At 47.3% G+C, this 22,730-nt stretch overlaps 1 protein-coding gene across 23 annotated transcripts in view; it reads right to left on the bottom strand.

Moving 5' to 3' along the window:
- LOC131708131 (pleckstrin homology-like domain family B member 1) overlaps positions 1–22,730 on the bottom strand; it is a 74,321-nt gene that overhangs the window by 11,459 nt on the left and 40,132 nt on the right. For 9 of the 23 annotated variants that reach the window (XR_009311271.1, XR_009311272.1, XM_059010351.1 and 6 more), the window contains 15 exons: positions 18,051–18,320; positions 17,391–17,537; positions 16,560–16,697; positions 12,599–12,727; positions 10,283–10,438; positions 9,550–9,660; positions 8,902–8,991; positions 8,002–8,124; positions 6,709–6,825; positions 5,761–5,937; positions 5,085–5,240; positions 4,264–4,380; positions 4,050–4,152; positions 3,626–3,652; positions 2,815–3,076 (listed from right to left, as the gene is read on the bottom strand). Coding sequence is in view for 21 of the 23 variants with exons in the window: in XM_059010351.1 (XP_058866334.1) it covers positions 2,815–3,076; positions 3,626–3,652; positions 4,050–4,152; positions 4,264–4,380; positions 5,085–5,240; positions 5,761–5,937; positions 6,709–6,825; positions 8,002–8,124; positions 8,902–8,991; positions 9,550–9,660; positions 10,283–10,438; positions 12,599–12,727; positions 16,560–16,697; positions 17,391–17,537; positions 18,051–18,320 (2,123 nt within the window). In the remaining 2 variants the exon portion in view is untranslated. The remainder of the gene's footprint in view (positions 1–2,814; positions 3,077–3,625; positions 3,653–4,049; positions 4,153–4,263; positions 4,381–5,084; positions 5,241–5,760; positions 5,938–6,708; positions 6,826–8,001; positions 8,125–8,901; positions 8,992–9,549; positions 9,661–10,282; positions 10,439–12,598; positions 12,728–16,559; positions 16,698–17,390; positions 17,538–18,050; positions 18,321–22,730) is intronic. The other 14 variants (XM_059010350.1, XM_059010369.1, XM_059010349.1 and 11 more) reach the window with 12 other exon arrangements.

The following is a 22,730-nucleotide window of genomic DNA, read 5'->3' as shown; positions in this document are numbered from 1 at the left end:
AATTGGATCTAGAATAAAAAGTCTTGGAACAAAGTGTAATGTACACGTGATTATAAGAGCCCATGAATGTGACCTCAAGGTTTGAGTCGCTTCCTTCTCTATATCTCACTGCCACTGCTGTAGGTCTATGCATCTATGCGTGGAGCTGGAGTTTACACCACACACAAACACTCTCCTGCTCTTTGTAAAAACACTGTTTACACTTCCTCCTCCTCCTCCTCCCCCCCTCCCCCCCGCTGTCAAAATGAACTGGAGCTCAATGATTAAGCCGCTCTTTCCCGTCATCCATTGTTTGTTCAGTCAACAGGATCTCTTTGTGTAGCCGTGCGTCACCCCAAACATCTCCCCGTCTCAGAGCAAGCACCCTGCCCGATACCTGCTCCAGATACACACACACACACCAAACACAAACATCTCCCCGTCTCAGAGCAAGCACCCTGCCTGATACCTGCTCAACACACTCACACACACACCAAACACAAACATCTCCCCGTCTCAGAGCAAGCACCCTGCCTGATACCTGCTCAACACACTCACACACACACCAAACACAAACATCTCCCCGTCTCAGAGCAAGCACCCTGCCCGATACCTGCTCAACACACACACACACACACCAAACACAAACATCTCCCCATCTCAGAGCAAGCACCCTGCCTGATACCTGCTCCAGATACACACACACCAAACACAAACATCTCCCCATCTCAGAGCAAGCACCCAGCCTGATACCTGCTCCAGATACACACACACCAAACACAAACATCTCCCCATCTCAGAGCAAGCACCCTGCCTGATACCTGCTCCAGATACACACACACCAAACACAAACATCTCCCCATCTCAGAGCAAGCACCCAGCCTGATACCTGCTCAACACACACACACACACACACACACACATACACACACACACACACACACACACACACACACACAGCCACTCATTTCAAAAGTAGAAGTCCACTGAAGTTAACCACCCACCCCACCATTTAAAAATAGCAATCACTTCAATAATTGCAGCACAATTCTTCAAAGGCACGAGGGCAGACCTCCACACATCAGAGTACCCACACAGTGAAGAGCTGGAGTCTGGCTGGGTGAGCGACAGCCCCCTGTGCTCCGCACTCCCCCGGGACTGTCCCTGTGCCTGGGAGTCTTGATTACTGCAGCCTAACGAAATCCAGAGCGAGAGGGAGGAGGAGGAGGAGCTGCAGGAATCCAACCCCAAGCAAAGCACCTCTACTGGAAGGGCCTCTCCAAGGTGGTAAGGTCAGTAATATCTTGTGCTATTTTTGTCTTGAAGCTTGCCGAATGACTTCTCCCTTCTCATGCAGTGTGCAGGACACAGCAGCACAACGCGCCTGGGGCTTTAGGTCTGCAGTGCCGCTGGAGAAACAGGCTCCGACCCCTGTCTGGCAGGAAAAAGGCGCGCTGTCCCTTTAAGAGAAGCTGCGGCGTGCTGCTGGACTCTGAAGTCGATGCCTCTTCACATCCACCCTGGATTCCTCTCTCTGGGATCATTTGAGACTCGGCTGAAACACATGCTGTCGTAACTAGAGCCACGTGTGCAACCCCCTCTCCGCTCCCCGCATCACTGATACATACATTTAATTACATACAGCATCTGGCTTGTGTGCCCCAGCTGTGTCACGCTCAGTTACAGGCAGAAAGGTGCAGCCCAATGTCAGGTACAAGAAACAGAAGTGGATGGACTGGAAGGGAGGGAGCGTGGTCAGTGATAAGTACTCCTTCGTTAACACACAGGACACAGTAAACTCACATAGAACTGTCATAGACAGACAGAGGATTCAGTTCCTCTCCTGTGACAGGCTCTGAATCCATTCCAGTGCTATACCTACCCTGTAGACAGACAGACAGACAGGGCAGTGCCGACAATCCCTTACCTAGCAAAGGCTAATCCCTCTTATCGCTTAGATAAAAATGAAGACTGAACACCATTATTCTCTTGAGGTATTTTACAGCGTTGTTTAAACACCTGGACAAAAGTCCAAGACCCATAACTACCTTGTTCCACACACACACGCACGCACACACACAAATATGCGCACATGCAAGGACCCACCACACACACACACACACACACACACACACACGACAACTTGCAACTTACCAGCTTCCTACTGAATTAAGTCGATTTGCATTCATTTTCATTCCAAGGGATTTAAAAAAAATGAATAAAACAAACAAAAAAAAACAGACACACGATCAAAACTCCAGTATCCTCTCTCCCTCCCTGGCCGTACAACTCTGCAGAAACAAACTCTCTCTCTCTCTCTCTCTCTCTCACTGGGCCCAGAGGTGCTTTAGTAGTTAGGAAGCACAACAGAAACAAAGTGTGGAGAAAAGGAGTCCAAAATACTCCTGGCTTCCCTCTCTTTCTACTCCGTCCGTCTCTCTCCCTCTCTCTAGGTGTGGCTGTCTCGAAGACGTGGCCCGGATTCTGTGATCAGGGTGGAATGACAGGGCGAGCTGTGGCTGGGAGTCTGATTGAGACAATCTGGTTGGGGTTTATTAAAAAGGGGTGTGGTGCTTGAAATGAAAGACTTGAAAAGAATAAAAGAAAAAATGACGACCCACTGACTTCTGGAAAAAGTTTTCAATGATAAATTGCATATATATAGATATATATATATATATTTATAATCATTTCAACTGGCGTCTGCTCTGACAAAGCCGTGCTGGCCCATGTACTACCCCGTGTATCAGGCGTATGTATTTTGGACACGTTGCCAGACGATCAGGGCATCATGCTAGCCCGTACACGACCCGTGTGTGACCCGCAGGCTCTCACCTGGACATGTTGTCTGGCGAGCAGGCCGAGTTGTTGCCCGTGGAGATGCTGGTGTCCACGCTGTCAGAGCTCTCCAGGCTCAGCGTGTCGTAGGCGGGCTCTCCGCTCTGCGGGGGGCGGTGGTGCAGGATGGAGTGGTGCACCGGCCCGGGGAGGTGCGTCTGAGAGCTGTGCAGCGCCTCCCACTGGCACTGCGCCTCCACTGCAGCCTTCTGCTTCAGCTCGGCCAGCCTGCGCCGCTGCTCCTCGATCACCTGATGACCTGCAGGGGGCGCAATCCGGGTTAGAGCAACACAACTCGGAAAGGAATAATGAACTCACATGAAATGAGTAAGGGCTGCTTTCACCGTCCCAGAGTAGTCTTCCTACCCTTTTTTCAGTTTTCCCCCATTCTTTTTTCATGGTTATTCTCTGCAATGACCATAGTTTGCCTTGTTTTATTTCAACATTCTTTACCATACCTCTCTGGGCTTTACATTGCTTATGCTTTAGCATCCTTTCACCATGCCTTATTGCACTATGCTTTTAGAATGGTAAACTTTTATAAGGGTAATGTTACCTAAGGTAAGCTAATAGTGCAGGGTCTGTGAAACCAGCCTTACGTAAACGAACAGGAACGAGTGTAAGCAAACCACACAGGATCCAAGAAGCGCCTCTGAGGGTTACACTTTATTACGCATGTTTGCAGTGGCATTAAACAGGAGTAGGAGCAATCGAATATTTGTCTGCATTAATAAAACAAATTGTAAAGATATATTTTCAAAATAAATGAATGCAGAAACACACACACACACGCATGCGATGGCTCCACCTTTGGGGGTCTCTGCGCTGGAGGGGTCTGGCAGTTTTGGATGGGTGTTTAACAGTAGGGGGAGGACAGCTGAACTTGACATGTTTTTATAGTCTTACCTCTGGATATACAACAGTTATGGAGAATTCACCCCTGTATGAAGCTGCAAGTGGATGGCTTCCAAGTTTACGCAGTTTAATTGACTGCAGTGTGCGCCTCAAACATCCTTATTTAAAAAGGTGTAGTTGTAACAGTTTCAAGGTCAAGGGCAGTTCAAAAGTATAAAGAGATACACGGTGTCAAGATCAGCTGTTTACAGGTGTGCGAGCCAGGTGTTTAAAGATCAGAGGCAACAGCATACAGGTTGAACTGGTGCAGTGCAATAGGGAGGGCACTGGGAGTGCTCCCCTCTATTACAGTATCTATCCCAGGACTGGACGCTTACCTTTCTGCTGCAGAGCCAGCTGCCTCTTGGTCTCAATGTCCTGCATCGTAGCGGCCAGGTTCCGGGGCAGGCTGCCTGTGTTGTTATAGACCAGCAGGGGGCCCTGTTGAGCAAAGAGGGGAACAGCAGAGTGAGATCACAGTGAGGGAAGGCCGTGCTGAAAACATCAGCTCTGGGCGAGCTTCCTGTAAAAGGCTCTCTTGTGGCGTCTAACCTTGGTGGGGGTGCTGCGCCCTAGTGTTGAGGCGCTGTACTGCGCTGAAGGGGCGGAGCCAGTCTTGTTGCTTGGCAACGTGGAGCTGAAATCGCTGTCCACCTTCGAGCGGTACATCTGGGGAGAGAGGGACAGTCAGAGGGGGTCCTGGACTGAGATATGGGGTGGGGACCCCTTGACTCCAACATGCTGCACGCAAAACACACATGGTTACCGCTCCTTCAATCTAAATTCACCAGGAGTCAAACAAAACAATGTCATCATAGCTCTAATATACATCTCTAGTATTGAAGTCTTGGATGCTGAAGAACACTCCAATCCGAGGCGGAGAGAGACAGAGAAGGTCAAAAATAGATGAGGAGAAATGGAATTTTATACATGCATGAATGAGTGAATGCCTGAGTGATCAAACAGGGCAGATCCAAACCTGAACAAGCAACAGAGTTTAACCACACCAAACAGACACCACACCGCAGCAGAATCTGGAAATGTCTCTCCCAGAGGACGAATGGTTTAAACTTTAAAGAACAGTGGTCAATTGTCAATATTTTGTGTGACTGAACAACAGCACTAGAGTTTAGGGGCCATGTCTGCAAAGCATTTAACCCAGTTCCAGATTAGCACTGTTTATTTTTCAAGTTACTAAAAATGTCTTCCAATGAACACACAGTGTGCATATGAACACGCAGTGCTGTTCAGTTTAGCTGCTAAACTCTTGCACGCTCAAGTTTGAACCCTCCCTTCCCGCTACAGTGAGGAATGATAGAGTGAGAAAGCAAGAGAGAGAGAGAGAGAGATAGGGAGAGAGCGAGATGCTTTACCTGCACTGGCCTGCGAGCTAACAGAGATTTGGCCGGCAGAGGAGGGGGGATGTGAGGGGGAGAGGAGGAGGGAGACTCCTCCCCACAGGCCATGATCTCCCGGTACCACTGCTCTAAATCAAGAGCAGGGATCTGAGGCCTACCCCTCTGAGCAGCCTTGGAGAGAGAGAGAGAGAGAGAGAGAGAGAGAGAGAGAGCGAGAGAGAGAGAGCGAGAGAGAGAGAGAGAGAGAGAGGGGGGGTACAGAGTGAGAGAGGAGAAACAGGATGTTAATGGAGAAAATAGAAATAATAGTATGAATCTACATGTAGTGTGGCTGAGGTTCTGCCTTCATCTACAATCAACAATAAAAGCAGCACCAATCTTCAAATGTACAGATTGATGATGGCATGCATTATACTGTGGTTTGTATGCAGTGTAGTGCAGCATGAAAAATTGAGGGGTTCAATTAGCATGCTCAGTGCACCCATTTCTCTTCAGAAGAAAATGCACACATGCTTAGGAATGTCTATACTATATATTACATTTTACAAGTTTCCATATATTGTAGTTTATGTGCCATACTTTTTAATACAAAGCATATCCTTAAGCGTGCTTTGCTAAGCTTTCAAAAGCGCAGCTCTTTGAAATTGCAAACAGACAAGCCCACTGCTCAAAGGGATGGAGTCAGACACACCTCAGCTGAAAGAGAGAGAGAGATAGCCTTGGACTGAGGGTCAGGGGCAAGCGAGGAGGAGGAGGAGCAGGCAGCAGCCGCAGAGTGGAACGATGGGATAGCGGAGGAGGACGATTGGGCAGACTCAACCTTTGACCTCCCGAAGATCTCGTTTAATTGGCCAACCGTCACGTACTCCTTCTCTCCCCCCCCAGGCAGGAAGCAGATAAAGAGAATGCGAGAGAAAGACAGAGAGAGAGAGAGAGAGAGAGAGAGAGAGAGAGAGAGAGAGATACAAAGTCATCAGGAGGAAATTAGAGTTTTCAAAGTAAACAGGTTAAATAATCAAATAAAAAATAACCAAGCTAACCTGTCAGATAGTACGCACAGCTTCTGAACTGAGGACTCGGTAATGCTAAAATAAACTTGTAGAGATATGCCAGTGCTACCGTTTCATTTTAACAGAGCAGTTTTATAGGTTGTCATGGTGATTCCATATTGAATTACATACCCACCCCCAGAGAGAAAGAGAGAGAGAGAGAAGCGAAGCAAGCATGAGAACAGCATGATGAACCCCTTGAGGACCAGATCATTTGCACCCGGGACCGGCATTTATTGTTTTACATTCAAACTAATTGTGAATGAGACGCAGTAATGCACCTGCACGACTCGGAGGCACAGTGCAGTTCAGTACCATTGAAGTGCAATAACTTTCTGGTGCAGAACGCCTTTAAAAACTGGCACCACAAAACGACCAGCTTCGCACACATTCAGGGCCCATATTGCCCGTCTTTAATTAACTTCTGTTATTTTAAAAGGTTACGAAATGTTACAAAACTGAGAAACGAAGAACACTTAAAAAAGTCAAAACTGAACTAAATATTATTAATATTATTAATAATAATAATAACAGTAATTCGACATGTGCTGTTGAGTAGGTGAGTCTGGTCTTGAAGGGGTTAAAGGTACCTCGTGTGCAGCTGGAGGTACGGCGAGCGAGAGGCTGAGCTGAGCTGTGGTGGAGCGGCGGGCATCACAGTGATTGTCCCCATACATCTTAAACACGTCAGAGAGCTTCATGTACTCCTACATGCAGGCCAGAGCGGCACAAAGAACAGGGAGCACGCGTTACACCTGAGACACAGGCAGAGCAGAGCATACGCACATGCACACGCACACGCACACCCCTCCCCCCCACACACACACACACACGCACCCCCTCCCCCCACACACACACACACACACACCCCGCACCCCCTCCCCTCACACACACACACATGCACACCCCGCACCCCCCCCCCCCCACACACACACACAGCTGAACATCAACGACATCACTCATTGATATATGCTCCTGCATGTGGAAGACTCGCTGAGCTTTTACTCCAAGAGAAAAAAAAAATATCGCCCAGAACTGAAACACTCAACTGTGACAGACGCTTCAACTGGAAGACACTGAGAAAGTGGAAACGTCTCATTTAAATTTATTGGCTTCTTTTTGTAAAAAAAGAAAACGTATTTAATATGCAATGCTAGTTTGAAATATTTACAGGGAGGTGTGCCTTTTTTGTGTAAGTAGTGTACGCTAGACACTAGCTCACAGCCCTCATGAAAGCTTTCTATCCACTGTCCAAAAGGAACGCAGCAGACTGTACAGTAGCTAACAGCTTTCATCAACCCGCTACAGCAGCAAGTACAAGCTTGGTGAATCTGTGCCCAGATCTGCGCAGGATGAATAAAAAGGTTTTGTCACAAAAGAGGGCTCTGCAGTGCTCTTATTGAGAACAGCCGTTCCACAATCCCACCAGTGAGACTCTCCATGCAGCACCATGCAAGCTGCTTTCCACAAAGGGACAACCTCCACCGTCACCAACACCCCCATTCACACACATCCATCCACACCCACAACTCTGTGCGGGTGAGCAGTGAAGCAGTCTCAGGACTAGGGCTTTCAGCTCCTGAACGTTTCCTTTTAGAGAGGACTTCGAAAGAACCTCATACATTCCAGGGAAGAGTTCAAATTGGAATATCAAAAACGGAACGGCAGGTATTCTTTAGGAATGTTCATGGATTCCAGAGCGCTGCCAATTCGATCACCCTGTTGGAAATTCCAGCAATGGCTGCACTGGTTTATTGTGGCCAGGGTGCTGTTGCAGACTGGTTTGGGGATTGTCAACAGGGTAGTCTGCTGTCCCGTTGGAAGGTGCTGTCTAGTTGTTGGGGGGGAGAAGGCTGCATGCAGAAGCAGGTTAGTCAGGTTACCTCTTGCACCTTGGGACAGATTTGCGAGGATGAAGCAGGCAAAGCAGCAGTGAGTCCCGGGAGGGGGTGCTGGGAGTGGGCTTCCTCGAACAGGTCGTTAGGCTCGCGGATATGAAGCACTTCCTGTTTAAAGTTGAAAGGTCAGGAGGCTCCGGTGCTGCCATCATCATCATCATCATCATCATCATCATCATCATCGCTGTGCATGTTAATCATTAAGAGACTACACTCTCCACACCACACGGATTTGAATTGAATCATTCATTTAGGATGGGAAGCTTTCTAATGGGAGATGGCTACAGACACCCAGAGCACACCCATGCCATGCTGGAAGAGCTCAGGGCTACCCTGTTACAAGACCTGCTTCTCTGGTTTGCACTTTACATCAGGGCACACAGGCAGGCTCACCGGCACACCGAACGCACAGCCTCGTGCTGTAAGAGTGTCCTACAAAACACTTCATCCCACGTCTCTAACCTCCTGCACGACCCGTGGCACGTTTATAACGTCTGAATAGTAACTGCCATTGCTTGTGCACAACTGCAATAACCACAAAACCTGGAATCTGATTCCAGTGAAATGCACTTTGAATTTTAAAAACTAGACCCAGGTGGGTTTTTTTTGTGAACAAAAGCAGTTCTGTAGAACAGTTTGTCAACGTGAACAGATAAGAGGTGGAATAAGCAGTATGAAGCATGTGTCACTCATGCTTAAGTTTTGCTACTCTGTCTTGATTTCCTATTGTCTTCCCCCACTCTCCTGTGGAACTACACCACAGTTCTGCTCAATATACAGCAGAGAAGGACAGCCACCTTCCAAGTCAGATTTGAATGACAGCAGGTAACTGCGTGCATTCCCGGAGTCTGCCAGCGGAGGGCGGCAGCGCGCTCTTTCTCTCACCTCTTTCATGGTGGAGGAGCTCTTGGGGAAGCTTCTGCCTCCTGTCAGGTTGAAGTATCTCTTCTCCAGACTGGCCAGCCTCTCCTTCTCCTGCAAACAGACAGTCACACAGGTCAGCAAAGCAACCAGGAGAGACTGCACAATATCTACACAGTCCAGCAGCACGGAGAGACTCTGCACAATATCTACACAGTCCAGCAGCACGGAGAGACTCTGCACAGTATCTACACAGTCCAACAGCATGGAGAGACTCTGCACAATATCTACACAGTCCAGCAGCATGGAGAGACTCTGCACAATATCTACACAGTCCAACAGCATGGAGAGACTCTGCACAATATCTTATTCCCAAAGCAAACTCCAATGCTGGGATCTGACTACAGCATGCAATACAGTCACAGTCCAGCCTGAGGGAGGGAAACAGGAGCTCCTTTGAATAGCAGTGGGACCAATGGTGCAAGCATTGGTCCTTATGAAGGTCAGAGATTGAAAGTAAAACCTGGACTGGCTCAAACTGCCATGCAGTGGGGGAGTCTCATTATTAAGCTCACAGAATTTAAAACCTACACTGGCTCAAGCTGCTCTGCAATGGGAGTCTCACTGCAGTGACAGCACGGGTGCCAGTAGGAGCGGGAGGTATCTCTTTACCTTGTGCAGCAGCTGAGCAGTCAGGTTCCTGTCCTTGGCCAGTCTCTCACACTCCTGGGCTGCCTGCAGTCCCAGCTGACTGGCCTGGCTCTCTAGAGCGGCCACCTTCTCCTGGGGAGGGAGGACACGACAGGGGTCAGTACAGAGCGAGCAGGCAGGGGAGCAAACAGGCAGGGGAGCAAATAATACACAAAGATGTTTCCTATGCTTTACCATCCTTGTGCTCAGTTTTATTACAGTTATGCTTTTACTATGGAAAGATTCATAAGGCCACCAGCAGGTCCTGATAATCTCAGGCTCCTTTACTCTATAGCATGGGTGTCCAAGGTTGGCTCTTCCACGCCATCGCTTTGTTCCAACCCTGTTCTGAATCCTTTCATTGAACCAATTAACCCTCCATCCAGACCCTGAAGCAGCTCATGATATCATTTTACCTGTTAAAGCTGGGGTGGAACGGCCCTGCAGGACCATGATTGGACAGCCCTGCTCTACAGCTTCAAAGTGTGTATAAAAACCCACTGTTCATGGGATTCTACTCAGACCTGAAAGGTGTACAGAGGCTTGGATAACAGTTAGGAGGAGATAAGGGGAAAACAAGGCTGGTGTCGAGATCACTGCGTGACACAGACAGACAGACAGACAGACAGACAGACACAGTGCAGAATGAGGGTGATTTCTCATATCTAGCTGTGTGACTGTCTGGCTATCCAGAGTTGTATTTGTCCCCCCCTACCTTCCTCTTGGCCACGTTGCTGTGGTACTCTGCCTTCTCCTGCAGCAGCTGTTGGCTGATGGTCTCTCTCTCCTCCTCCAGACGGCTCTCCTTCTCCAGCTGCTGGAACTCAAGGTCTTCAAACAGCTTGGTCTCAGACTCCAAGGTCTCTGCTTCCTAGACGCCAGCACAAGAGCGGCAATGAGGCAACAAGCACAGGGACAGCTCCCACACAGGATAGAGACAGTATGGGAACATGACGGGGAGCAGCTCCCACACAGTATAGAGACAGCTCAGGGACAGTATGGGGAGCAGCTCCGACACAGTATAGGAGACAGCTCAGGGACAGTATGGGGAGCAGCTCCCACACAGTGTGGAGGTGGTTTTGGGACAGTCTGACGTATCATTGCTTATAAAGTCACTTGGAGATTAAAGGCTGCTTCATACTTCAGTCCTGTGACCACCAGGAAGGAGCCAGACATGCGACAGAGCTGAGAGAAATTCAACTCTGGAGACCAGTCTCCCTTGGATCGGCAGACAGTCACACGACTGAAGTGTGAACCAGACTTCAGACTAAACAGCAATGGTGGCAATGTTTCATCACAGAGCACTGAAGCACTGGTACAATTTCCCACAGTGGGGAAAGGTGCCATTTCCTGGAAATCTTCTTAGTTGCAGCATTGTACTTGCAACTCTCCTAGGGCAAGCTGGCTTTAACATTGCTTCTGTGGGAAAACGCAATACAAAAACAGAGCTGCACAAAATAAATACATCTGTTTTATATACAGAGAGCATCAGCCGTTGTTAAAGCCACTTGCTGTGGGTCAAAAAGTCTTTATTCAATGTGCTGTCACTCGCTGCACAGTGCCACGGTCCTGTCTTTATTCACTGTGCTGTCACTCGCTGCACAGTGCCACGGTCCTGTCTTTATTCAATGTGCTGTCACTCGCTGCACAGTGCCACGGTCCTGTCTTTATTCACTGTGCTGTCACTTGCTGCACAGTGCCACGGTCCTGTCTTTATTCAATGTGCTGTCACTTGCTGCACAGTGCCACGGTCCTGTCTTTATTCAATGTGCTGTCACTCGCTGCACAGTGCCACGGTCCTGTCTTTATTCAATGTGCTGTCACTCGCTGCACAGTGCCACGGTCCTGTCTTTATTCAATGTGCTGTCACTCACATGCGGACGTTTATTCCCAACATGTATAATTAAGCACCTATATAAAAATGCTTATCTGTGCATTTCCAGCTTCCTAATACTGAAAAGTACTGCCACAGCACACAAAATGAGCATTATTAAAATAACATACGTGGCAGCTGAACACAAACACAATGACATTGTAATGAACTGAACCAGGAAAAAAATAAATAAATAAAAAAAATCAAGCCTGCAAAACACTTATTTTTTTGCTGTCCCAAAAGAGACAAACCAAAAACAAAATTATAAAACGACAACCCAGCAGCAAAAATATGGTACTGTAGTTGAATGCAAGAAAAAAAGAGAACCCCAAACCGCAGGAAATGCCAAACTGAAACGAATAAATAAAAAAATAAAACAATCAATCACAATGGAATAGAAGGGGTCATACCCACAAAACACAAAACAAGCAAACAACTAGAACACCAGCAGAAGCCAAAAGCAAAAGCGAGAGAAATCAGCCTCCCATACCAGCCCATACGCCTTACCACACAGCCAGAACACAATGGACCCCCACCTGTGCCCTGCCGCAGACCAATCGTGTGCCGAAGGAGGAGGAGTTAGGAGCAGGTGAGGTTGGGTAAGGAGGAGGGGGCGGGGTTAGAAGCCTGGTCAGAAATTCCAGCAATGCCTATTGGCCAGTTTTCAGCTGTACAGTGATTGGAGACTATTAGTGCTGTTTTTTTCAGCCGAGTGCAAGATAACACTGGTTTGAAAAAAACTGCATATTCCAGTCCTTTCATCACCGTGAAATTTAGTGAAACAAAATGGCTTTTCTGTAGAATGAACTGGTGTCTACAGTGTCTATTACAGCAGTGGCTGTAAACCAGTTTGATTAAAACTTGGGAGACTAACCAGTATATTTGGCTACTCCCAATGATGATGAGTAGTTGTGTGCAAATCATTTTCCCCTTTAAGGTGTTTTTGCTGCAATGACACCACAATTTGGCCACAGGGTGGCGGTGTGTGCTATGCAAATATCTCATTGAAAGTGAAGCAGCTTCAGTCTGCCCCAGCAGCTCAGTGGCTGGAATTTGAGATTTCAGGGAGGTTTAGGAAGGTTTCCGATGGTCCCGGTGTGTTCTGAAGGGGTTCCGTTCTGTTTTCGGCGAGGGGGTGGGGGGGTGTATAGAACTGACCCTTTTGAGCTGGTCCTGTAACTGCTCCCTCAGTGACTCGGGGCAGTTATGAAGCTGGTTCTTCAACTCAGAGAAAGCGTCCTGGAGCCTTTCTAGAGCTTCTCGTTCAGCATCAACATTTGCCCTTTCCTAAAAAACACGATCCAGGATAGGAAAAGAAGAGAAAAAAAAAAAAAAAAAAAACACTGCTCAAATCCACGCCATGCAAAGCACTGAGGTTAGAGCCCCCAAACAGTGGAGCAGCCAGAGACCCGGGGTGTTTGGATTGGAGGGGGGGGGCATTTAAACAGCTTATACAGAGTAAATAACATACTTCACTGCTGATAATCACTCAAGAACTGACAAAGCTTCAGTGTTTAATCCTGAGCTAATTATTATTTAGATTTTAGCAATTTTATTTGGCAGCAACTTTTGTCTCCATCTTACTACAGTCGAGAACTGATAATAATATATAAACACATGGTGTGTTTTTTTTTCTAGTTTCAGGTTTTAAAACGGCTAAATTGCCATCACAAGAACATTCTCAACATTCTTCAAAAAGCTCACGGGTGTACATCAGGTTGCTGGAGCAGCAAACCTGGCTTTGTTTTTTTTCATTACAGACTTTATTTGTAATCGATCAGTTCTCTTGAATATAACTCTGCAATCTGATCGATGATCCAAACTTTAACGTGAATCACAATTACTGCGTTTGAATTTCTCCCCTGTAGTTCTTTCCCCTGTAGTTTTTTCCAGTTGCTAAACCAACGCAGACTTCCCATTCAGCTGGCACTAGGATTAAATAAAGAGAGGTGACTGATAGGAATCATTCTGCCATTGCTCTCAGTGCCAGGCGATGTAACAATTCACCAGTTCAGACTGATTCTGTCAAAACGTTTGTCTGCTTGACTTTAGTTTCTAATAGACTGACCTCAACATCCACCAATGCAAACAAGAGAGATATATTAACGTTATATTCGTTACAGATTGGGTGGACTGGCTTTAGCTTGCCTGTGATTGTACCTGCAGTCATTAAAACATCATGAAGCAGTTTGCATTAAAACAGGGGATTTGAGGGGGTGGGGGACAGGAGTTCCCAGTGTCCAATCCCAAACCTCCGGCTTGCTCTGGCTACACCACTGATTGACAGCAAGATGGCAAGTGAAAAATTATTTTAACAGGAGAGTAACAGTTTTATCATTATTGTGATTTCTGATTTTGATTGGTCGTTAAGGAGTTAATTTAATGACGGTTAAGGTGCAAAGCCCACAGACTCGTTCGCTGTCACACACACACAGGATCTGCCAGGGTCCAAACACCGTCCCAACACCATTCAGAGAAGACTAAACTAGCATGCTGCCCCAAACATAAGAGAAGAGACCCACACTTTACCAATTAACCCTTTCCTGCATGGCAACCTACAAAAAAACTAGTTTGAATATTTCATGCATGAAAGGGTTAAACACCTACTTCAAAGTGCTCATCTGTGATTTTACAGCTTCCTTCTACTGCAATAAACCAGGCTGGGGCACTGCTTGATGGTGCAGGTGCGGGACTGCAATGGTTTACTTGCGGCTCATCACACAGACAGGGTTGTACCCTCAGGGTCACCCCCCTCCCCCCCCCCCCACCCCCACCCCACCCCCGATAGTGCGTCCCCCAAGGCAGCGTGACTGGGGGGCGGGGCAGCGTGACTGGGGGGCGGGGCATGCTGTTAGTGTCCCAGAGACCACAGAGAGCGAGTGAAATCCACACAGCGTGCAGAGGAAGATGCGTGCTAGGAGTTATTAAAAGGAGGTTAGTGGAGCGAAGACAGAGGAGAAGAAGAAGAGGAGGAGAAACCGGTCCCAATCTGCAAAGCTCTCCTCCACCGTGGAGACGAGGCTCACGAGTCACCCCCAGCCCAGGTGTGCAGCGTCCTTGTGAAGAGACTGCACAGCACAGACCCACAGAGAAGCAACCACGCGTACACAGAGCACTCCCCCTATGGAGGATTGCAGCTGTTTCAGATGTAATTTAGCAGGACGGGTTGCTGCAGTATGTAGACTCACTAGGATTCACACTGGTCCCCAGTGATGCATACTGGTGCAATTCGCTGTGTTGTTTAAACCAGTGAGCCTTTTCAAAGTTTACCCCAGTAAATGTACAGTTTTCTCAAGCTTTTGTCATGGTTACACTATACACAGTTCACCTTGGTTTAGCATGTTTTTAATGTGCTTTACCATATGTCTCTGTGTTTTTACAATGCTATCCTATGCTTTACCATGCTTTACTGTGCACAGTCTAGAGCTCTATTCACACTGATTTAATTCAGGCATTGTTTCCTCTTTTGATAGATTAAAATGAGTTTCTAGACTGCTGTGAAAGAAAAATAAACCAGCCACCTAATACTGTATCGTGGGCACTGAACTTCATTTCAAGCATAAAAATATATATATATATATATTTTTGTGTTGTAGCTTTGGGAGTAGGGCTGACAGACAGAGAGTAATACCATTGTGCTAAATTATAGCAAAAACCTTGTTTTACTCATTTCAAATTAACCAAAATACAACAGTTCCCTGCTAAAATCCCACATACATCAGGGCAGAAATGATCCAAGATATTGTTCCCCAGCGAGTAAGAAAAAGGCACTCTGAGGGTTTGGAGGGACAGGGGCCCTCACAGACCCCCAGACAGGGTCCCTCTCCGCACACAGACACATAGAGTGCAGAACAGAACAGAGAAGTGGCTTCATAATCCACTGAAAACATGACAGAACTAGGAAACCATGATCCAGACAGACAACCTCCCTCAAGATTGCAATCCTGACTTGCTAACAAATATTGCAGGATTTCATCCTTTAAATATGATATTATTATTATTATTATTATTATTATTATTATTAATAATATGTCAAAAGGTACAATAATTGCTTTTTATGAAAATGATGCCATTATTGTAAGTAGCTTGACCACTTCCACTAAGGTGCTCAGTCTTTGCTTTCCATATATCCTGTTCTTTATAGAAGAGACCTGTGGGGTCAACACAGGACAACTGATCAAAGTGGCTCTGGATCCAAGCACTGTGCTGGATCATTAACACAGAGCACCAAGGCTATGAAAACCAAACTGCTAACCGTGCAGGACAGGGAGACAGTGAGAGGACTGTAGTGTATATGCAGGGAGGGCTGTATTTAAATCATGCAGACGATGGAGGTGTTAAGATCTCTCAGATCCACTGGACAGACCCCTCCCTGTTCTACTGAAGGGTCTAAATGTAATTCCCAGGCAGAAGAGTGTGGGACTGTGTGAGGTGACCTGCAGATATGCGGGTGCCCCAAAGGCAGGAGGTAGGGATTGGGAGTACTGTGTCACCACCCGCCCCTCCCCACCAGCAAATGTCTGCAGCTTTGCAAACACTGCAAAAATAATTTAAAAAAAAGAAAATTCACAGAAACAAACAGTACTGCCCGATTCCACAGGACTCACCTTGCGACATGAAGTCAGCCCATAACTGCATGACCGCGACGTCAGAAACAGTATTGTTGTTTTAGAGATTTAATTATGTTTTTTTTGTTTGCCAGGTGCAAGCTTTATATCATCCAGGTGAATCATTCCTCACATCCAGGTGAATCATTTCTGACGGTGATGTGTAATAAACAAAGTATACGTGTGTGTGTGCGCGTGTGTGTGTGCGTCTGTGTGAGAGAGAGTGGGGTGTGTGTGTGGTGTGTGTATGTACTCTATGATATGATGTTGAGAAGACCAGTTGATGGCAAACACACATTTGAGCTGTTTGATGTTTGAGCTACTGTTTAAAATCTATCAAGTTCATTTAAGAGAAAGCTTTTTTAATGGTTACATGTCTCACTGTGTGCGCGTGTCTCATGAAGCATGCCTGTGTCTCTGTGTCTCCCCCTGTGCCTGTCCCCTTGCACTTGTGTGTGTCTCACAGTGTCCCATGTGTCTGTGTGTGTCCCCGTGTCCCACGATGTCATTACCTGGTCTTTCTCACGCTGTATTCCGCTCTCCAGCTTGCTCAGTTTCTGCTGCAGCTGTATGATGATCTCCTTCTCTGTGTGGATCTGCTCCAGCTCAGCCTGCCTCTCCCCCTGGAGCAAAGCACGCTCCATCTCCGCCTGAGACAGAGAGACAGAGACAGAAACAGAGAGAGAGAGACAGAGAGAGAGAGAGAGAGACAGAGAGAGAAACCACCGTAAAATACAAAATCACACCTCAGAAAAGAAAAAAAATAAACTACTTCAGCAAGTAAACACAGGACCAATTCATTTCCGATAAGTGGTTTTCAGCTTATTGTGTTATCTCTATAGCCCTGCATGGGGTTGTAAAACAATAAAACACAGTTTGTGTTATCTGATGATTAGAGTATTAAACGTTACAGAACACAGAATGTTCAGGCAGCCCAGCCCTCTTCCAGTCCACATTTCCGTTTCATTCGTTTACTAAAGTCACGCCTTGCTAAACAAACTACCGCCAACGCAGAAATGCTATGCAAACTGAAACAGAATCACCAGGGGCAGGCTGGAATAAAAAACAGAACTGGAATGGGATTCTGGTGCCTGACTGGCCACCCCTGGGCGTACCTGTACAGGTGAGCTTGTGTGAGATTAGGTCAGTGTGTGTTTTGAACTGCAGTAAAACACGGTGAAGAGCAGTAAGTGTGTGGTATTAGTATGGGAAAACGTTAATAGCCTATGGGTGTGGAAATCACGTGTGATTCATCATGTGGTTCTCGTGTGATCCAGTGAGATCCCCTGTGATCCTGTCTGATCCCCCTGTTAACTCCCCTGTGATCCCCAGGGATCCATCACCTCCTGCTTGGACTCCTGCAGCTGCTGCTCCAGCTCAGTGACTCTGTTCTTGAGCTCATCGATGCGGGACAGCACCCGCACACGCTCTTCCTCCAGATAGGAAACCTCCTGCCGGACTGCAGCGCCCCCTAGAGAGGACTCCTCGTGCTGCAGGGAGACACACACACAGGGGTAAAGAACATGGCATTGCATGGGAGTTACAGCACAATACTGGTCTCTCTGTGTTCTCATCTCCTGTGTGTCCCTGTCTCCCAGTGATCTCACCTCCTGTGTGTCCCCGTCTCTCGCTGTTCTCACCTCCTGTGTGTCCCTGTCTTTCGCTGTCCTCACCTCCCATGTGTCCCTGTCTCTCACTGTCCTCACCTCCCGTGTGTCCCTGTCTCTCGCTGTCCTCACCTCCCGTGTGTCCCTGTCTCTCGCTGTCCTCACCTCCTGTGTGTCCCTGTCTCTCGCTGTCCTCACCTCCCGTGTGTCCCTGTCTCTCGCTGTCCTCACCTCCCATGTGTCCCTGTCTCTCACTGTCCTCACCTCCTGTGTGTCCCTGTCTCTCGCTGTCCTCACCTCCCGTGTGTCCCTGTCTCTCGCTGTCCTCACCTCCTGTGTGTCCCTGTCTCTCGCTGTCCTCACCTCCCGTGTGTCCCTGTCTCTCGCTGTCCTCACCTCCTGTGTGTCCCTGTCTCTCGCTGTCCTCACCTCCTGGTGCGTGCTCTCTGTACTGCTACACTCCTCTTTGAGGTTCTCCTCATCGCTCTCCCGCTGCCTCTGCGCACCCCTGCGAGTCTGGGTGTCCAGGGAGGGCCTCCTGCCGGCCCCCTCCCCAGGGAAGGCTCTCTCCCTGCCAGGCTCATCCCCGCTTCTTCCCCCCGGCACCGAGTCAGCCTTGTTGTACTCGGCACACAGGTTCAGGATCGTCTCCAAACGCTGCTTCTCCTGTGAAAGCAACACAGAGAGAGAACTGTGATCAATGGTTAAACACCAGCAAAAGCACAAGCATTGCCAGCTATGGGAATGGATATGGTACCAGCACAGAACCAGGAATCAGGAACTGTAACCCTGCCTGTCTGTCTGTAAAAGGTCAGTCAGTCACACAGGGAGACAGACACGTTTGTAGTTCATAGTCTGCAAAAACAAAAACAGAATTTATTGCATCTGTGTGTTGCTCGTGAACAGACTTCATTTGGCTGTGAATAAATCCCCTTTCTTCTTTTTTGCATCCCCTCCCCCCCTGGAAGCTAACAGATGCCCCAGTGTTTTGTGGGTTCAGCTGCTACCCCTATAACTCAGCGGGGAGACAATACGGCGCCCCCCTCCTGCCAGTCTCCCTGCAGGGAACACTTCACCGCAGTACACTACAGTTAAAGCAGCGTGTGCTAAAGCACTGGCAAGCGTGTTACTGTATTATACAGACATGCCTAATCGTGGTGAAGCTCAGCTCATTTAGAAATACTCATTTAGAAATGACAGATGATTCGACTCGAGGACTTTCTCAATGCCTTCAATAGCACACACAGGAGAACAGTAGGGTATGGAGACTATGTGTCCCTGGATCCTCAACTATTATAGGCATTGCCTGCCCTATTGACAGAGTGTGTGGTTCCTCGCTGAGTCCTACTCCTTCTAGAACATGCAGTCTTTGTGTTTGCAGAGCGAGTCGGTTGCATGGTAGTTTTTCTCCTGAGTGTTAGTGCTGGATCGCAGTCAGAGAGCCCTGTAATTACTCTGACTGACTCAGTGAATCCCAGCCGCCCTCATTCCTCAAACCGCTGGGGAAGAAAGCTGGAGCCGCCAGCCATGCCAGGGTTACTGCCCTACAGAAACAGCAAGAGACAACCTCCCTCAGGTTCCACACTGAGCTACCCAACCCCACTGCGTTCCACACTGCAGCCCAGCACTCTAACCACTGAGCTACTCAAACACTGCAGCCCAGCGCTCTAACCACTGAGATACTCAAACACTGCAGCCCAGCACTCTAACCACTGAGCTACTCAAACACTGCAGCCCAGCACTCTAACCACCGAGCTACTCAAACACTGCAGCCCAGCACTCTAACCACTGAGCTACTCAAACACTGCAGCCCAGCGCTCTAACCACTGAGCTAGTCAAACACTGCAGCCCAGCACTCTAACCACTGAGCTACTCAAACACTGCAGCCCAGCACTCTGACCACCGAGCTACTCAAACACTGCAGCCCAGCACTCTAACCACCGAGCTACTCAAACACTGCAGCCCAGCGCTCTAACCACTGAGCTAGTCAAACACTGCAGCCCAGCGCTCTAACCACTGAGCTACTCAAACACTGCAGCCCAGCGCTCTAACCACTGAGCTACTCAAACACTGCAGCCCAGCGCTCTAACCACTGAGCTACTCAAACACTGCAGCCCAGCACTCTAACCACTGAGCTACTCAAACACTACAGCCTAGTAACCACTGAGCTACTCAAACACTGCAGCCCAGCGCTCTAACCACTGAGCTACTCAAACACTGCAGCCCAGCGCTCTAACCACTGAGCTACTCAAACACTGCAGCCCAGCGCTCTAACCACTGAGCTACTCAAACACTGCAGCCCAGCACTCTAACCACTGAGCTACTCAAACACTGCAGCCCAGCACTCTAACCACTGAGCTACTCAAACACTGCAGCCCAGCGCTCTAATCACTGAGATACTCAAACCCACTACCTTCCACACTGCAGCCCAGCCCTTCCTTTCTCAAACCACTTAACTTGAACACTCTCTCATACACCCTCCTTCCCGATTACCTGCTTTTACAGACAGTGCAAGAGTGAAACAATCCTTCTCCTTTCATTGACAAGACAGCACACAGTGCTACCTCAGGCTACAGAAATGACAAATCTGAAACAGAGCCAACAATGACGATAAACAAAGAAGCATCTCCCTGCAACTTAGACAGGGATTCAGTCTCTAATACCTTTAGTCTAGCGCCTTTCACAGACACTAAACCAATGTTCCCTATTTGGTCTACAAACAGGCAGACAGGCAGAGATAGCTGTACAAGAAAGACAATGAAAGAAATGCCCCCTGGGGCTTTAGAACAGCTGAGAGACTCGGTGCAGGAAAACCCAAACAAATAAAACCAGAGAAAGACTATCGCTGACTCTCCACCCCTCCCCTCCGTCAGACCACCCCAGCTTGGAGTGTGGAACCTGGGGTAGCTCCACAGGGGGCCCTGGAACAATCCTGCGCGGTAGACACTCTCCTCCATCATGATAAAGTTGGTAATTTTCTGTATTTCCATGCACATAGTACTGTAGTTGTAGCTTGGTAGCTGGAGGTGTCCAAGCTCCTTGATACTGTAGATCCCGGATTGATTTAACAGACAGGCACGGCTTCCTAATAAAAGGAGTCTTTCCTGTTTTAAACCCGGAGCCAGCTCACACATCTTCATAACTGCAAACCCAGAGGTCTGGTACTCACATGCATGCCAACAGTCAGCTGCTGTTTTCAGAAGAGAAGGGGTTCTAAGCCTCTGTTACTTTCCTCACGTTTAGAAGCAGACTCCTTGCTTGCTTCCAGTCAGACACAAACACACCCAGACACTGCCTATCACTCAGCTGACCTGTCTCAACTCATACCCTTAATCAGAGAGAGAGGGAGGGAGGGAGAGAGGGAGGAGAGAAAGAGGAGGGAGAGAAAAGCTGTGCGCAATATTTCTTGATTGGAATTTAAAACATCTAGGGCTTCACTCTCTAAGCTCTGTAAACGTCATCTTAAGTTGTTTCTTATTTGTTTTAGAAAAGCAAAACTGATTTCAGAAAACAACATACTAATGACGATTCAGAGTAAGAAGCTTTGACATCCAGGCACTGCAATCAATTTAAAACAAATAAGAACTACAAAATACAAAAAAAACTGCTCATTAAGGACTTAACATGTGCCGTGTAGCACAACACATTTCTCACAAGGAATGCAGCCCATCTCTGTGACCCCTGAGGTCTTACTGCCTGTCTGGGAATCTGAACTGCGCCAGAACACCAGAACTAAGGGAGATCGTCTCCATGTCATTTCCTAAACTTGTGTAATTTCACATACTCAAACATTTAAACTGTAGCTTACTGGGGATGTCTGAATCATACCAGATAAGAACCATCATAAGAAGCCTCAATCACTATTTCATCAAGCACTGTAACGTGCTTTCATGAATAAGGCTGTATGTATGTATGTGTGTATGTATGTGCATAACATTTCATTGTAAGCTGTGAACACTGAAGTATTGAATATGGGCTTACACAGAACACTTGCTGCTATGTAAACACAAAGCCTATGTTTGGCATATTTGACAACAGTCTTTTTAGTTGAATTTTGAAACATTCCATATTTGGCAAACGTCTGAATCTTTAAACTCTAAACTATTAACGGAATTCTCCCCGCACAGACAAAATGTTCCGATTAGGAGGTGCGTTAGAAGAAAGAACAAGTTTCGCTAAAAAAGTAACGGGAACCCTGTCTTATCACTGCACTGCGGGCGACACCCACAGCCTTGATGTGATCCTGTCTAGCAAGGCACCGACACACAAACAGACAAACTACGAATCACAAGCAAGAAACACAGTCAAGGTCACCGCAATGATAAAGGGATACAGAATGTACAGTCCATGAAACTGCTACGTTTGTTACTCCACTGAATCATCACCTTCAGACTAATGGCAAGCCCTGGATCTCTGTGGCGATCTCTTAATGCAAAGCGTCACCCGATACTAATGAGATGTTGATTTGATTAACCTAGACCCTGATAGGCTCATTGGTGGGTTTGTATAGAGCATTGCACCAAGGAATCAATCTGAAACTTGCTAAAACCCTTGTGAAATAGTCTGCTGTGTGACGAGGGATAAGGACTCAGAATTTAGAATTCCAGGTTGTAATCGCCTATTATTATTTATGATTATTATTTTCCAATGCAGGTTATTTTCTGGCATACTTTTCCAAGCTTGATGCATTGGAAGATCAAGGTGCAGGTTGCACTGCAATATTACTGGCGGTGATAATCTAGATCAACACTCATTTTTCAGCTGTCTATTAAGAATGTGAGGTATGATTAGGAAACAGCACTGGCGCTGTACTGTAAAACATTTCAACAATGTGTCAGTGCTTAGATACAGAATACACAAAGCATCACAAAAAAGAATAGAAAGGATACAGTTATACAGCTTCATGTATAAAAGTATCATTCTATTAAAGGTATTGATGGATCTAGCGGTGAATAACTGTTTTGTTGGTTTAATCGCACATCGTCATTTATGGAAGGTCTCCTTGAACGTTTGGTAATTGTTATATAAAGAGAAATCTATTTTAAGTTCTTGAGACTTGAGTGACTACCCTGGAAG

Source organism: Acipenser ruthenus, chromosome 40 (assembly GCF_902713425.1).
Source record: "Acipenser ruthenus chromosome 40, fAciRut3.2 maternal haplotype, whole genome shotgun sequence".
NCBI lineage: Eukaryota > Metazoa > Chordata > Actinopteri > Acipenseriformes > Acipenseridae > Acipenser > Acipenser ruthenus.
Note: the sequence above shows the minus strand (reverse complement) of the source record. Positions and strands in the feature narration are given on the sequence as shown.